Raw genomic sequence first — 16389 nt, forward strand, 5'->3', positions numbered from 1 at the left:
CCAACATGGTGAAGTGACCACTTTGTTGTTATTTTAATTTCAGATTGCCCCTTTAAGCAAACCAGACTGTGTTTAGTCAAATGCATTGTGATTTACAGAATGCACCCTTCATCAATGTCTCCCACACCTGCAGTAAACCATGATCTGAACACATAGACAATACAATCAAATACAATACAATCAAATACAATACATATTGTATTAATATCTTCTTATTTCTCTTGAAGGCCAGTATCCAATCCCTGACGTCAAATACAATAAAAACTAAAATACAACTTTTACATTTCCTACATGTTTATACAATAAATAAGATCATCATCTTTACCTCTAAAAACAGGCAGTGATCTTCAAGAACAGTGGAGTCACAGTAGCCAGTGCGTCTGTATGGTGGAGATGTGTGGTGTGAAGATCTCTCTGAGCTTCACCCCCTTGGTCCTTGTTCCACTCAGAGACAGGATGTAACCAGACTTGGTTGCAGTTGTGGTTAAACAGCTTGAATAGAAACTAAAAGTAATAGCAGTTTTCACCTCTCGACCAGATGCTGTAGCTCATGCCAGATGCAGTGGTGTTAAACAGTGTATTCAATTAAAATAGTCATTTGTTGTCTGTCAGTAGCTATGGGTGTGGTAACTCCGGTTTTCACGTGTCAACTTTTTTTTTTTTTTTATAAACTTTTCCTTCCCCTATTATTAATTCGATTTCAGTTTAATTTCAGCCTCTCTGATTAAACTAAAAGTCCAACACCTACTTGACTTCAGTAGATACTCTCCAAATCTCTTTGTTCGACAAAATGCATAAAGAAAAGATTCACGGATCATCAACATCATATTTATGAAATGTTTATTTCTATTGTGTTTATTTCTAATGTTTATCTCTGTCTCAGGCCTCTGCCTGCCGTCTTCAGAAAACTCAGATTCATGAATAAAAAATATAAAGGACTTAATAACAAAATACAAATAATCCCCAGGGTCATCTTTTTACAGGACATAATAAACACCTTCAGTGTTCCTCTCATTCTCGTTCTCGTTTAGTCTGGAGTTCAGTGTGTAGTTCAGTGTGTAGTTCGGTGTGTAGTTTGTTGTGTAGTTCAGTGTGTAGTTCAGTGTGTAGTTTGTTGTGTAGTTCAGTGTGTAGTTTGTTGTGTAGTTCAGTGTGTAGTTTGTTGTGTAGTTCAGTGTGTAGTTCAGTGTGTAGTTCGGTGTGTAGTTCAGTGTGTAGTTCAGTGTGTAGTTCTGTGTGTAGTTCAGTGTGTAGTTCAGTGTGTAGTTCTGTGTGTAGTTCAGTGTGTAGTTTGTTGTGTAGTTCAGTGTGTAGTTCAGTGTGTAGTTCTGTGTGTAGTTCAGTGTGTAGTTTGTTGTGTAGTTCAGTGTGTAGTTCGGTGTGTAGTTTGTTGTGTAGTTCAGTGTGTAGTTCGGTGTGTAGTTCAGTGTGTAGTTCTGTGTGTAGTTTGGTGTGTAGTTCAGTGTGTAGTTCAGTGTGTAGTTTGGTGTGTAGTTCTCCATAGTAACAGAAGTCTCTCTCTCCACAGGTTGATATCAGGAGCTGTGGTCGTCTACGAAGCCCGGGTTGATCATCTCTCCTCTGTTCACACAGCAGTCGCTGGTCTCAGGGACGGGCAGGTGGACGTATCGGTGGCGCAGGCTGTGAGCCAGGGAGAGCTTTCTCACAGAGGGTTTCTTCGGCACCGCCCAGCGATCCTCTTCCTGTCTGGACAGGAAGTCATCCAGCTTAGCCTGGTCGTCCTTGCGACGCCTCCGAGACAGCTTCCCAGGCGCACAGGTCACCTGATGGCTGGTCGCGGCGTTACCCATGTCACAGGCAGGGGGAGGAGCTAACTGAGGAAGGGGCGGCAGGAAGGGCAGGAAGCAAAGCTGTGGATCACAGGACAAAGGAGGTATGGACATCACACATACTGTACCATGAAGATAAAACACATACTGTACCATGAAGATAAAACACATACTGTACCATGAAGATAGAACACATACTGTACCATGAAGATAAAACACATACTGTACCATGAAGATAGAACACATACTGTACCATGAAGATAGAACACATACTGTACCAGGAAGATAGAACACATACTGTACCATGAAGATAAAACACATACTGTACCATGAAGATAGAACACATACTGTACCATGAAGATAAAACACATACTGTACCATGAAGATAGAACACATACTGTACCATGAAGATAAAACACATACTGTACCATGAAGATAAAACACATACTGTACCATGAAGATAAAACACATACTGTACCATGAAGATAGAACACATACTGTACCATGAAGATAGAACACATACTGTACCATGAAGATAGAACACATACTGTACCATGAAGATAAAACACATACTGTACCATGAAGATAAAACACATACTGTACCATGAAGATAGAACACATACTGTACCATGAAGATAGAACACATACTGTACCATGAAGATAGAACACATACTGTACCAGGAAGATAGAACACATACTGTACCATACTGTAATGTAAAAAATTGATTAACAACAACAACAACATCACCACCAATAGCATGCCTTACCAGAGAAACTATGGTTTGTACTATGGTGTCCTCCTGTGTCCTGTAGTGCTTCTGCAGTCTGAATCTGACTCAGGGGTGGCTGAGCTCCTATATATATACCTGCCAGGTAGACAGGTAGACAGGTAGACAGGAAGACCTGGAGACCTGGAGACAGGGAGAGGACAGAGAGACAGAGCCTGGAGGCCCTTCAAAAAGGTGTGAATTGGCCTGAGGACAGATTAATCTCCAGATCAGAGGGCTTATTGATGAGGTGGAGCAATCCAATCACACTACTGATTAATAGATTTCAATCTTCATCAATGATGAGATCAGCAGGAAACCCTCACAGGCCGGGGAAACAACCCAATCATTGTGACCGTGACATCCCATCATGCACAAATAACGACATGTCTTGACAACGCCACAATGATGTGACTGTCTGCTGGCGTGAGAGGGGGAGGAGGAAGCCGTCATGGGGGAGACCGAATTCAATAAAACAAATGTTAGATGTGGCAGTTTGTCTTCCTGTTGGATTTGTATTTGATTTCACATGACACCATACAAGATAGGACAGGACTTTATCTGATACTACATGTACATTGTTAAATGAAAGGAGGACGGTATCGATAAGTTGTAAGATAAAGATTAGATATAAATAACATGCTCAGTGTCAGTGGATAATAGCATTAGCTGGAAGTCTTGTTTCTGGTGAATGTTGTGTCACGCTGGTAGTCTTCCCCTGGTATAGTGGAACCATTGAGTGGAACTCACTTTGCTTCTTTTTTTTCTTCTTTTTTTTCTATTTTTTTTTCCAGCTGCCTTGGTTTTCATAGACTGTGTGGTGAGTGAGGTCACAGTAGCAGTAACAGTCATGCCCTTGAGATTTTGAATTATAACGCATAGTCTTACGCACTGCTCTGCTGCTCTACCTGGCCACAGGAGGAAAAGGTAAGACTGTTAAGTACTTACTAACTCTACTATATTGATCCTACAAGGCATTAACATACGTCACTGAAATACTGGGCAGACAGAGACAATAATGCACATTTTACAGTATAAAAATACACTCAGAACAGATCAGTGGAGGAGAGGGTCGATATCTTCTTAGTGGAATATTAGATTAGATTGTTCTTATTTTGGTTGGGTTAGGGTTAGGGTTAGGGTTAGGGTTAGGGTTGGGAATGCCATACAAGAGGTATACGTTCTAACTGTTCATTTCAGTGCCCCTCCCTTCACATTCATCTGAAACATGAAATAGTAGATGTAGATTTGGACAAATATCACTTAAATGTATGATACTTTGCATGTTAGCCCTTGAGTTTAGATATAAACCATCACACCTACCTTTCCCATCATCAAACCTACCCAAACATCCAACTGAAATTTAAACAGTTTTTCTAAACCCACCAAATGCTGTCGCTGCATTAGGGGAAGGAAAAAAAGAAAAAAGTATTTTGAATATCTTCTCATCTGCTGCACCAGATGTGCTGTTTGTCTGAGGAGCTGTAAGTGTGTGGTCTATTCTAACACATTATACAAGGTTTCATTTTATATGACATTTACATGCACAGCTATTAAGCTTTCACTGTTCAAGATACATGTATGACACTTGATCTGTAGAATGTTTGGTAACGGTCTGAGGAAATTATCAATCATTCTATAATTATATAAATCTACAGTCATAAATCTACAGTCACTGTAATTGTTCTATGTCATATAGATATCTACTGAGCAGTAGTATATAGTAGTAGTATATAGTAGTATATAGTAGTAGATAGTAGTATATAGTAGTAGTATATAGTAGTATATAGTCTATGATGATTGTGTCCACTGTGTACGTACTGGATACAGTACATACTGGATACAGGGACAGACAGGGAAGGTCACTGATTTTCTAGCTGAGGAAACAGCTATTCTATGTTGTTATAATGTTGTTATAATGTTCTATACTTGATCGTTATCATATAGAAGATACATATAACAACAATGTAATCTATATATGTTATTGTATCGGTATATGATGACTATATTCCAGTGTAATCCATAGACACACCATTTCATGTGGCTGAGGACACAGCATGTTATTCTATAGGACCTACATTAGATTACATTAGATTAGATTCAACTTTATTGTCATTGTGCAGAGTACAAGTACAGAGACAACGAAATGCAGTTAGCGTCTAACCAGAAGTGCAAAATAGCAGAAAGTGCAATGAACAGTATTTACAGGTAGTGCAGTATATGAGCAGTAAGTAGTGCAGTATGATATAAGTAGTGCAGTGTAAGCAGTATATGAGTAAGCATTAGCATTATAGCAGAGTAAATAAGTTACAGTATGAACAGTGTAGCAGCATATGAACTGTATAGGTAATGCAGTCTAGCAGTATATATATGTATTAACAGTAACATGAGGTAGATAGCAGAATAAATATAAATATGGAATGTCGTATGAACAGTATAAACAGTATAAACAGGTATGTACAGTATGTGCAGAGTATTAACAGTAGTATTAAGAAAATATAAGGATATGTGCATTATGTGCATTATGAACAGTATGGACAGTATGGACAGATATGTACAGAAGAGCAGTGGTATTGAGTAAGAGCAGGGGAGGGGAGTGATAGTGCAATTGTCCGGGTGGGGGGGGGGGGGGGGGGGGGGGTTGCAGGGGTAGTAGGTTGTCAGGTAGGTGCAGAGTGTTGGAGTTCAGTAGGGTGACAGCCGCAGGGAAGAAGCTGCCTCTGAACCTGCTGGTTCGGGTGCGGAGAGACCTGTCGCGGAGGGGAGTTGATATTTATAATATATTGTTATATGTTTTATATATATATATAAAACATATAACAATATAACACACCTTCTCATTCAATGGTTTTTCTTTATTTTTATTATTTTCTACATTGTAGATTAATATTGAAGACATCAAAACTATGAAGGAACACATATGGAATTATGTAGTAAACAAAAAAGTGTTAAACAAACCAGAATATGTTTTATATTTTAGATTCTTCAAAGTAGCCAACTTTTGCTTTGATGACAGCTTTGCACACTCTTGGCAAGTTTGTGTCCAAACTTTTGACTGGTACTGTGTATATATATATATATATATATATATATATATAGTTATACAGCTATATCATTATATACCCGTTCTTTATCATATAGATATAGACATCATATAGATATAGACATCATATAGATATATCATATATGCCATTATATATCTATAGTTGATGATGACTATATTCCCCAGTGTAACCCACCCTCTGCACCCGGCATGGAGAGACAGGGACGGCTGTTGTTGCTGTGGCTGTGTCTGGAAGGTAGTAACACCACACCACTCAACACCAGGGGAGGCTGCCGGAGGTAGAAATCGGTGGACGGGCTCATTGTAAACATGCGTGGTTGATACCATTCCTCATTCCATTCCATGCATTACAATGAACCGGTCCTCCGATCTCTACCTCCACCAGCCTCTCCTGCTCAACACATCATTCACCTCCTCGACACTTAACTGGAACTAGTGTAGAAACAGATTAAATCAAAGTGTCTTTTAACAATGGATATACTCTACAGTACCGTTCCAATACAATACTCTGTTTCCTATCTATTAAGTTAATCAATCACATTGTATATACTCTGTAAAGCCAAGTGCTTTACAAACAAATAGTCACTAAGTGCCTGAAAGAGACCCCCCAATCCCCCCCCCGTCCCCCCCGTCCCCAACCCCCACGCCCCCCCCCGTCCCCCGTCCCCCCATCCCCCGTCCCCCGTCCCCCGTCCCCCCATCCCTCTCTAGCCGTCACTGGTCCAGTGTTGTCAGAGGAGTCGGCGGCCTCTGTGGTACCGAGCCTGGACGCCCTGGTCTCCTCCTGCGTGGTGGTACCCTGCACCTTCACGTACCCGGGCACCGCCCAGACCGGCACCCTGAGGGGCATCTGGCACCTGGGGGGCGGGCAGACAGGCAACGTCTACCACGAGGACCCCAACCAGGTCACGGAGAACTTCAGGGACCGGACCAGGCTACTGGGCCTCCTGGTGAAGAAGAACTGCACCCTGGAGGTGGACGAGGTGAAGGTCCATGACCGCGGACCCTTCTGCTTCAGGGTCGAGACCAGCACGGACACCCCCTTCCCCTTCCAGGAGAGCTGTGTTCACATGTCTATGCTAAGTATGTGTACCACGGTGTATACTACCTGTCATTAAATATATACTTTATATATACTTAACATAATACTTAATAATAATATCTGGTAATGTTATTGTTCGGGGTTGAGAAGAACTCTTCCACAGGGCTTTAGAACAGTCTCACACATGGGTGCACAATAAATACATATGTTGTTGTATTCTGGCCTATCCCACTCTGGCCTATACTACTCTGGTCTACTCTGGTCTATCCTACTCTGGTCTACTCTGGTCTATCCTACTCTGGTCTACTCTGGCCTATACTACTCTGGTCTACTCTGGCCTATACTACTCTGGTCTACTCTGGTCTATCCTACTCTGGTCTACTCTGGTCTATCCTACTCTGGTCTATTCTATTCTACTCTGGTCTATTCTATTCTACTCTGGTCTACTCTGGTCTATTCTACTCTACTCTGGTCTATTCTATTCTACTCTGCTCTATTCTATTCTATTCTATTCCATTCTATTCTGTCTGCGTCTGTAGCGGACCCTCCTCCTCCACAGATCTACCCCAAGAAGACAGCTGCCGAGGGCCACCCGTACACGGTCACCTGCTCCGTCACCCACACCTGCCCCTCCCACGCGCCCTCGCTCACCTGGAGCCGCGGCAACGCAGACGACAACATCATCACGCACCACAAGGACAACGGCCACGGGAGCTGGGAGGTGCGCTCCGTCCTGTCCTTCATCGCCACGGAGACGGATGACCACACAGAGGTCACCTGCACTGCCACCTTTCACGGGGGGAGCAGCACCAGAGATACACTCTCGCTGTTCGTCAAACGTAAGACACGATCCTGTCTGTCTGTCTGTCTGTCTGTCTGTCTGTCTGTCTGTCTGTCTGTCTGTCTGTGTGCCTGTCTGTCTGTGTGTATGCCTGTCTGTCTGTCTGTGTGCCTGTCTGTCTGTGTGTATGCCTGTCTGTCTGTCTGTCTGTCTGTGTGCCTGTCTGTCTGTGTGCCTGTCTGTCCGTCTGTCCGTCTGTATAGCTGTTTATTATGATAAAAGTGAGAGTAATACTGTGTGTGTGTATGTGTGTGTTGCGTGTGTGTGTTGCGTGTGTGCGTGCGTGCGTGTGTGTGTTGCGTGCGTGCGTGCGTGCGTGTGTGTGTTGCGTGCGTGCGTGTGTGTGTGTTCAGGTAAAGCCAATATCTGGAACATCATCATCCCTGTGACCGTGGGGCTGCTCACCACGCTGGGGTTTGGAGTTGTGTGTGTCCTGATGAGGAAGAAATACCGGTGAGTCTCATACTTCACATCCACATCAAATCACACTTGTGCTTACAATGAGCCTGTCCTCCGATTTCTACCTCCACCAGCCTCCCCTGCTGGGGTCCTTCAAACTCTACATGGATGCAATACAATGCTTTTTACAACTAAAAAACAAATAAAAACAGAGAAATAATTCACTAGCATACAATTATACATGTGTACAATTATACATGTGATTATATGACTTCTATACATTCACTAACATACAGCAGTCCGTGTGAGTCTAAGGGGACATGCATAGTTGTTATGGGTCATCACAACTGAAATACTGGACTGGGGATAAAACCATTAAAAGGTGAAAGGTCACAGCCATAATACACATCTAGTGAGTCTGCATATATGTACACTCCAACCATACACATACAACAGTCATTCCAACTAATTCCGGAACACTCACTACCTAGAGTGCCAAGTGTTCTATGTGGTGTTTACCGAGCAACAACACTCTGATTGGCTACAAAATAAGGCATCATCATTTATGCATTTCTGGTGAATAAAGTCACCCGTGGCAACTCTAGAATGTTGACAAATTGGGCGACTTTATTCACCCTCGGCACTAGATGAGTTAAAATGTCCTCTGCTGGTCATGTGACTTCTTCCAGGGGCCGTATAGCTGACCTCCAGAGCAGAGACAACATCAGGTACGTTTTACATTTTGACATCAGGACATTTAGAAGACGCTTTTATCCAGAGCGACTTACAATAAGTACATTTGTCTGAGGGAGTGAATCAACGACACAACAGTCATCGTCAGTAAGAACCTTCCATCAGAACAACCGTCGGCGGTCACAGTCTGGAGAAGGAAGAGCACCAGAGTCCAGAGGCACGGCTGAAACTGACAGTTAAAAGCTTTGTGGTCTTATACAGCAGACGTTATGCTACTGACAGTGACCGCCATCACTACAGCTGGATCTGTATGAAGAACTGTGCCACACCATTCATGGCTTTCAGGGAAGGCTGGGAGAGATTGGAGACCGTCCTCCGATTCTACCTCCACCAGCCTCCACTCGTGGCCACATCCTCCATGATATAATATGTGATGGTTTTGACTCTGTTGGTGTTTGTCTCTCTCTCTTCTCCTCTCTCTCTCTCTCTCTCTCTCTCTCTCTCTCTCTCTCTCTCTCTCTCTCTCTCTCCCACCCTCCCTCCCCCCTCTTTCTCTCTCTCTCTCACGCGCGTCTCCTTCAGCGTGTGGAACCGTCTCTCCAGGATGTCTCGCAGGTATGTAGAGAGGGAGGGGGAGAGATGAAGGGGGAGGGGGAGAGGTAGAGAGAGTGAGGGAGAGAGATGAAGGGGGAGAGGTAGAGAGAGTGAGAGAGAGGGAGGGGAGAGGGAGAGGGAGAGAGATGAAGGGGGAGAGGTAGAGAGAGTGAGGGAGAGAGGGAGAGAGAGGGAGAGAGAGGGAGAGAGAGTGAGGGAGAGAGGGAGAGAGAGAGAGGGAGAGAGAGGGAGGGGGAGAGAGAGGGAGAGGGAGAGGAAGAGGAAGGTGGAGAGGTAGAGAGAGTGAAGGAAAGATAGATTTCTACCTCCAGCAGCCTCCCCTGGTACAGTTTTTCTTTTATTGAATAAGGCTTGCAAGTTTCCTGCCATGATTAGCAATGAGCGATGATTATGATTGTCTTGATTCAAGATTATGATGATTATGATGATTGTGTTTGCCTTGATTCCTGATCATGATGATTATGATTGTCTTGATTCCTGATTATGATGATTATTTAGATCATGATTATTATGACTGTCTTGGTTCCTGATTGTGATGATTATTTAGATCATGATTATTATGATTGTCTTGATTCCTGATTGTGAGGGTGATGTTTACGTTTCTCCCTCAGGGTCCGGTCTGCTGATTCTGGGGACAGATCATCCCGTCCTGAACCAAGGCCAGTAGCGTTACCCCAACAGCCTGCTGGAGCGTTCAGTGTTTCAGAGATCACTGAGAAGAGATACTGATCTGTAAAGCAACTTAAAGGGGCAATCTGAGATTCAAACAACAAAAGGGTCTCCCCGATGGGGCTGGAGAAATGTAACCACTGCAGAGAGCTATGGATGCCAAGACTGACCCTCCATAAGATAAACATGATTTATGTTTTAAAGCTAAACAGTGTTTCTTTACAATTACAGTACATTGTTTACAATAATGAAGTAAAATGAGGTTTATAAAAATGAGGAATATTTTTAGTTCTGTTGTGGTAAGACAGTTGAACTCAAGATTTTCAAGAATCAGTGGCTTTATATCAGTAATATAAAAGTAAAAAAATTGATGTACCAATCCCAGATTGCCCCTTTAAAAAGCGGGACATGAATGGGTCATGTGATTTTATTGACCATGCCATATTTAGGATATGGTCTTGGAGCGGCGGACTTTCTTTATGTTTTCCATGGATGGAAAGTAATGTAAAAAACAAGACAGCTGCTCCAGATTCGGCCTCTCTTGAGTGGGTGGTTTGGCAGAATGTTTGGGGGAGGAAGAGGAACTGATAAGATCAAAATGTGCATGTGAACCAAAATCGACATGTTTTCTGTTCCTCTTTCTGCTATTAGCAGGTCTATGTGGAGCCGGTTTTCAAGGTAAGCTGTGAAAAACAACGCCTACTGCAGCAGCAACACATTTGGTGACACAAAAACGTTCTGCTAGCCGTCTAAAAAAACACTTCTACTGTATGATGACGGGAATCATTTCCACAAATACTTCTTGATATTTTATTCAAATTAATCAGAAGTTTCCAGTAAATCACTACTGGCATATTGAATAGATCAAAAAACAGTTTCAATGTTGAAACTCCATTCTTTCATCTACGTTCATTTGTTGACTTGTACCCAGGACAGCAGTACGACCCATGTTGTTCATAACATGAATCTCACTGTCGCTTGTTACAGGAGATCACCAGGGAACGAGGTTGATTTGAGCGTTCGTCATAAGTAGGTGGCCTCTTTGAAATAAATAAAACACATATTTTACAGCTGCTTTGCAAAACACTTGAGTTGTAATCTGAACCTTGTTTGGTTCCCAGGTCCAATAATATGAGTCCAACCTGTGTCACCCAGAAGGTGTCCAAACCTCGCTTCCCCTCCCCGAAAAGGTAACCTCAAAATCATAGTTCAAATCAAAATCATAGTTCAAATCAAAATCATAGTTCAAATCAAAATCATAGTTCAAATCAAAATCATAGTTCCATCACTCACTATAATGGACTGTACTGTACCTTCAAAATACACAATAATGTATGACTTTGACATAATAATAATAATAATAATAATAATAATAATAATAATAATAATAATTATTATTATTATTATTATTATTATTATTATTATTATTATTATTATTACATAATTATAACATTATTCACTGAGGCCGAAATCCTAACTTTACATGCTCACTCATAACTCAATGTTAAAATCTCTATATACTGTATTTACAAATCTATCATTGACCTCAATGTGTGAATTCGGCACAAAACTCTGACTTAGGCCTGCAGATCTGACTCAGGCATGCAGATCTGACTCAGGCATGCAGATCTGACTCAGGCCTGCAGATCTGACTCAGGCCTGCAGATCTGACTCAGGCCTGCAGATCTGACTCAGGCCTGCAGATCTGACTCAGGCCTGCAGATCTGACTTAGGCATGCAGATCTGACTCAGGCCTGCAGATCTGACTCAGGCATGCAGATCTGACTCAGGGTTTCGGTCTGAGAGCATACAGGTGACGAGTGGGGTTGGAACTCAGGTCTATGTTTCAGGCAGGGCTACATCATCAGGAGATTGTGACTGTGTGATTCCAAACCACCTCCGCTACATGAGACTGGGTGAATGTGGTTATGAAGGAATATTCAGTATTTCACCAGATATTTGTTTGTTTGTTTGTTTGTTTGTTTTCGTCCTTGTGCCCTCAGCAACCCACGATCTAACTGTGCGAAGTCAGGGGACGATTACAACGGGGTATGTATCGCTGGGGTCCAGGGGAGGCAGGTGGAGGTAGATATCGGAGGACGGGCTCATTGTAATGCATGCAATGGATTGAGGAATGGTGGAACTGGAAATCCCATTCCTCATTCCTTTCCATGCATTTCAATGAGCCTGTCCTCTGATTTCTACCACCACCAGCCTCCCCTGCTGGCGTCCTTCAAACTCTTGTAAAGATATCACCAAATTAACGACACATAGTTTTACAACACATCTTTCCGAGTCACCCTTTCAATAGAATAACTCAATTGAAGACTTTTTTTATTCTACTGTAGGATCGTACTGTAGCTTAATGTGTGTCCGGGAAACCTGCCCTATAATTGTTTAGCATTAAGTTTGTTGTCTATCTGTTGATGAATTCATTACCTTTACAACATTGAACTGGTATTGATAATACCATTGTTTCCCTCTAGGGTTATGAAGATGCTGATGCTGATGATTGTGATGCTGTCTACTCCAACACTACTGACTTCAACATCTACGGAAACATCTGAGCCAATCGCTTCTGAGACTCGCTTCTGAGACTGCTTCAAATCGTCATCTTCGTAATGATTTTTGCACTATTCATCTTTCTGTGTTGGGTCAGGGGTCAGTTTCCTCATAATCTCCTTGACAGACAATTTCTCCTAATATGCTCTGAAGGTCAGTGGACCAACATGTCAAACTTAGCCTTCGTGTACCCAATACAAAGATCATTGGCTTTAACTCATTCAGTGCCGAGGGTGAATAAAGTCGCCCAAACTGTCAACATTCTAGAGTTGCCAAGGGTGACTTCATTCACCAGAAATGCATCAATTAAGATGCCTTATTTTGTAGCCAATCAGAGTACTGTTGCTAGGTAAACACCACATAGAACACTTGGCACTCTAGGTGGTGAGTGTTCCGGAACTCTTTGGCAGTTGGTGAGTTAATGTACCTCATATCAATCACCTCCCCCCAGTACAATAGCCTGGGTCCTTTCCCTGTACGTGGTGTAGCTTAGGTAGTGCTGAATTTCTCCGCACAATTTAGCCGAAAAGCCGTGAGACTGTAAACTTTTTAAAATCAATGTTTGCAGGTCAATCTTCTGTGCATGAAAGAACAACATTTGTTAAATGAAGACGTTTGCTGGTGTAGGAGACGTGATCAAGCACTATGTAAGCTACAGTACGAAGCTTTCAGGGATCTGACTCCAGATCACTTCGTGAGCTTTTGCCATAACGATGTTTCGTGCTAATTGCAGCCCCATCAGAGGGATTTATATTGAATGATGTACGTACATGTGTGAAATGATATTGATGAAGTTGAAACAGGTGATATACATATCAACATGTTTATTTTAATTTGAGCAAACTTACTAAGAGGGTCTATTTTCCTGAAAGTATATGATATTTTTTCATTCAAAACAAATTTTAGACCAATAATTAATATCTTACTTATGACTTTGCTACTTAACTGTGCTCTGAGAGGCTTTTGCTTGAGGATGTACAATAATCAAGATTTTGATTGATTGATTTATTGATTGATATATTGTCATACCTGAAAATGCAATACATTTATGATATATTCTACAGTTCTTGTGGCCATAACAATAAAAGGCTTAACCGAAAGATCAAGTTGTGTTTATTTTAAGAATGCAGAATTGGCCCTTTTATTAAAGCCTGAAATACAATCCTACAATGCTACTTCTCACTTCCACAATTTAATTTTGACCACACTCACATTAGAGATTATGACGCATGTACTGACATATGTACATTCAAATTCACTCATATTGATTTACATGATTCCTTTCCATGCTGCAGTATCAATGAAGGTCAGATCGGGGGTGTTGTTGAAAGGAAGTTAGATGATGTGAGGAAAGGATCACAGTCACTCTTGTAATGTCCTGATAGGTCCAAGGCAATTATTAATAATAATAATAAACATCCTATTTGATGTTCCAAATTGCCTATTTGAGTAAACTTCTACAACTCCCAAGATTCCCCTCCCACGCGAGGTCTACTGAACAGTACAAGAGCCAGAGCTGCTCTCTGGGAATCACTGGCACAGGAGAGCATTCACATTCACATTCACATCCACATCCACATCCACATTCACATTCACATTCACATCCACATCCACATTCACATTCACATTCACATCCACATCCACATTCACATCCACATCCACATTCACATCCACATTCACATCCACATTCACATTCACATTCACATCCACATCCACATTCACATCCACATCCACATTCACATTCACATCCACATCCACATTCACATTCATGGCGTTTAGCAGACGCCTTTATCCAAAGCGACTTACAACAAATACATTTGTTTAAGTGAGTGAATCATCTATCCATCAGTCAGCATAAGGTAAGTAATCGATGCTCGGACCAGGGGCCATTGGCAGTCACAATGCTAGAAGAAGGAAAAGAGCAGGGTTGGACTGCAACAACTCTTATCTGACGTATTTGGGATAGAGATAGTAGAGATTGACAGGAGGGATGGGTGAGAGAGAGGAGGGATGGGTGAGAGAGGAGGGATGGGTGAGAGAGAGGAGGGATGGGTGAGAGAGAGGAGGGATGGGTGAGAGAGGAGGGATGGGTGAGAGAGAGGAGGGATGGGTGAGAGAGGAGGGATGGGTGAGAGAGAGGAGGGATGGGTGAGGGAGAGGAGGGATGGGTGAGAGAGGAGGGATGGGTGAGAGAGGAGGGATGGGTGAGAGAGGAGGGATGGGTGAGGGAGAGGAGGGATGGGTGAGGGAGAGGAGGGATGGGTGAGAGAGAGGAGGGATGGGTGAGAGAGGAGGGATGGGTGAGAGAGAGGAGGGATGGGTGAGAGAGAGGAGGGATGGGTGAGAGAGAGGAGGGATGGGTGAGAGAGAGGAGGGATGACATTCAGGGCTGGAATCGAACCAGGGACCAGCGATGATATGGTATGATATGATATGATATGGTATGATATGGTATGGTATGGTATGGTATGATATGGTATGATATGGTATGGTATGGTATGGTATGGTATGGTATGATATGGTATGATATGGTATGGTATGGTATGGTATGATATGGTATGGTATGGTATGGTATGGTATGGTATGATATGGTATGGTATGGTATGGTATGATATGATATGGTATGGTATGGTATGGTATGGTATGGTATGGTATGGTATGATATGGTATGGTATGGTATGATATGGTATGATATGGTATGATATGGTATGATATGGTATGATATGGTATGGTATGGTATGATATGGTATGGTATGGTATGGTATGATATGGTATGGTATGGTATGGTATGGTATGGTATGATATGGTATGGTATGGTATGATATGGTATGATATGGTATGGTATGGTATGGTATGGTATGGTATGGTATGGTATGGTATGGTATGGTATGATATGGTATGATATGGTATGGTATGGTATGGTATGGTATGATATGGTATGGTATGGTATGGTATGATATGGTATGGTATGGTATGATATGGTATGGTATGATATGGTATGGTATGGTATGGTATGGTATGGTATGGTATGATATGGTATGATATGGTATGGTATGATATGGTATGGTATGGTATGGTATGGTATGATATGGTATGATATGGTATGGTATGGTATGATATGGTATGATATGGTATGATATGGTATGCGCCTTAGTCTACGCCACTGAACGCCCCAGACCGTGTGTTTTGATTGCTATGATGCAGCTGCATGCAAAATGATAGTTGGAGACGGAATCGTGGACTGACCAGAAATACACATGGAAATGGACTTCAGGTTAACTTTCACCAATCCTCTGGAATTGACTGGAGCCGTAGTACTGTGGGGCCTGAGGTTTTACCTGCCCATGTGACCTGTCCAGAGACAACTCCTGGCCCTACCCATTAGTATTGTTTAAGGCTTGACGTCGGTTACCAACACTTGGGGATAAGACAGAGGCTCCCACACAGAGGAGCCTAATAATGGCATCCAAGTGTATTCTAACTGCCTAGAAGATGCTTTAATTGGTTGGACTTGAACCCTAAAACACTGCAATAAAGGCTACATGTGTCATGCACACAGATGTTTTGTCTTCATACAAAATAAAAATGTGTGTGTCTTATTTATCAAATCATAAAGGTTACAGTTTGATTTTCTCAAGAGACCCCAATTTAAAATCAGGGGGCCCAAGTTTGGGACCCGCTGGGTTAAGATGAGACGGTTTAGTCTGTAGTACAAACAACTGTGTTCACTGGTCTGTAAAACCGACAGTTGTTTTCACTGATCTGTTCTTTCTGCATGAGCTGACGAGTGTTTAAGCTTGTCGCCTGTTTTGCACCCGGGTTAAAAAAAAAGAAATAGGAAATTCAGCAACTCTTGGAGGACTTGTGTCTGTGCGTATCGTATTTTTTTTTTTTTAAAATAAAAAAAAGTGTGTGAAAGACCAACTGCTTGAGCACGTCCCTGAATC

The 16389-nt window shown here is 42.3% G+C and overlaps 1 protein-coding gene across 1 annotated transcript; it reads left to right on the top strand.

The window, feature by feature from the left end:
• The first annotated feature begins 3388 nt into the window (after positions 1–3388).
• Positions 3389–13533, top strand: LOC310811509 (myelin-associated glycoprotein-like). Its single transcript, XM_083679694.1, has 13 exons — positions 3389–3484; positions 5787–5856; positions 6333–6704; positions 7203–7502; positions 7858–7957; positions 8593–8631; positions 9179–9211; positions 9823–9870; positions 10532–10558; positions 10868–10909; positions 11002–11070; positions 11884–11929; positions 12367–13533. Exons 2-13 carry the CDS (start codon positions 5811–5813, stop codon positions 12445–12447), a joined length of 1203 nt encoding a protein of 400 aa, XP_083535820.1. The 5' UTR covers positions 3389–3484; positions 5787–5810; the 3' UTR covers positions 12448–13533.
• The last annotated feature ends 2856 nt before the right edge of the window (positions 13534–16389 follow it).

Source organism: Argentina silus (assembly GCF_951799395.1).
Source record: "Argentina silus genome assembly, chromosome: 10".
Classification (NCBI taxonomy): domain Eukaryota; kingdom Metazoa; phylum Chordata; class Actinopteri; order Argentiniformes; family Argentinidae; genus Argentina; species Argentina silus.

What these genes read in the sequence shown, in the direction of transcription:
- LOC310811509 (XM_083679694.1), top strand. Translation starts at nt 5,811, where the DNA reads ATGGAGAGACAGGGACGGCTGTTGTTGCTGTGGCTGTGTCTGGAAG. An exon ending in ACTCTCGCTGTTCGTCAAAC is followed by an intron (nt 7,503 to 7,857) that starts GTAAGACACGAT and finishes GTGTGTGTTCAG; the next exon opens with GTAAAGCCAATATCTGGAAC. An exon ending in ATGTGGAGCCGGTTTTCAAG is followed by an intron (nt 10,559 to 10,867) that starts GTAAGCTGTGAA and finishes CGCTTGTTACAG; the next exon opens with GAGATCACCAGGGAACGAGG.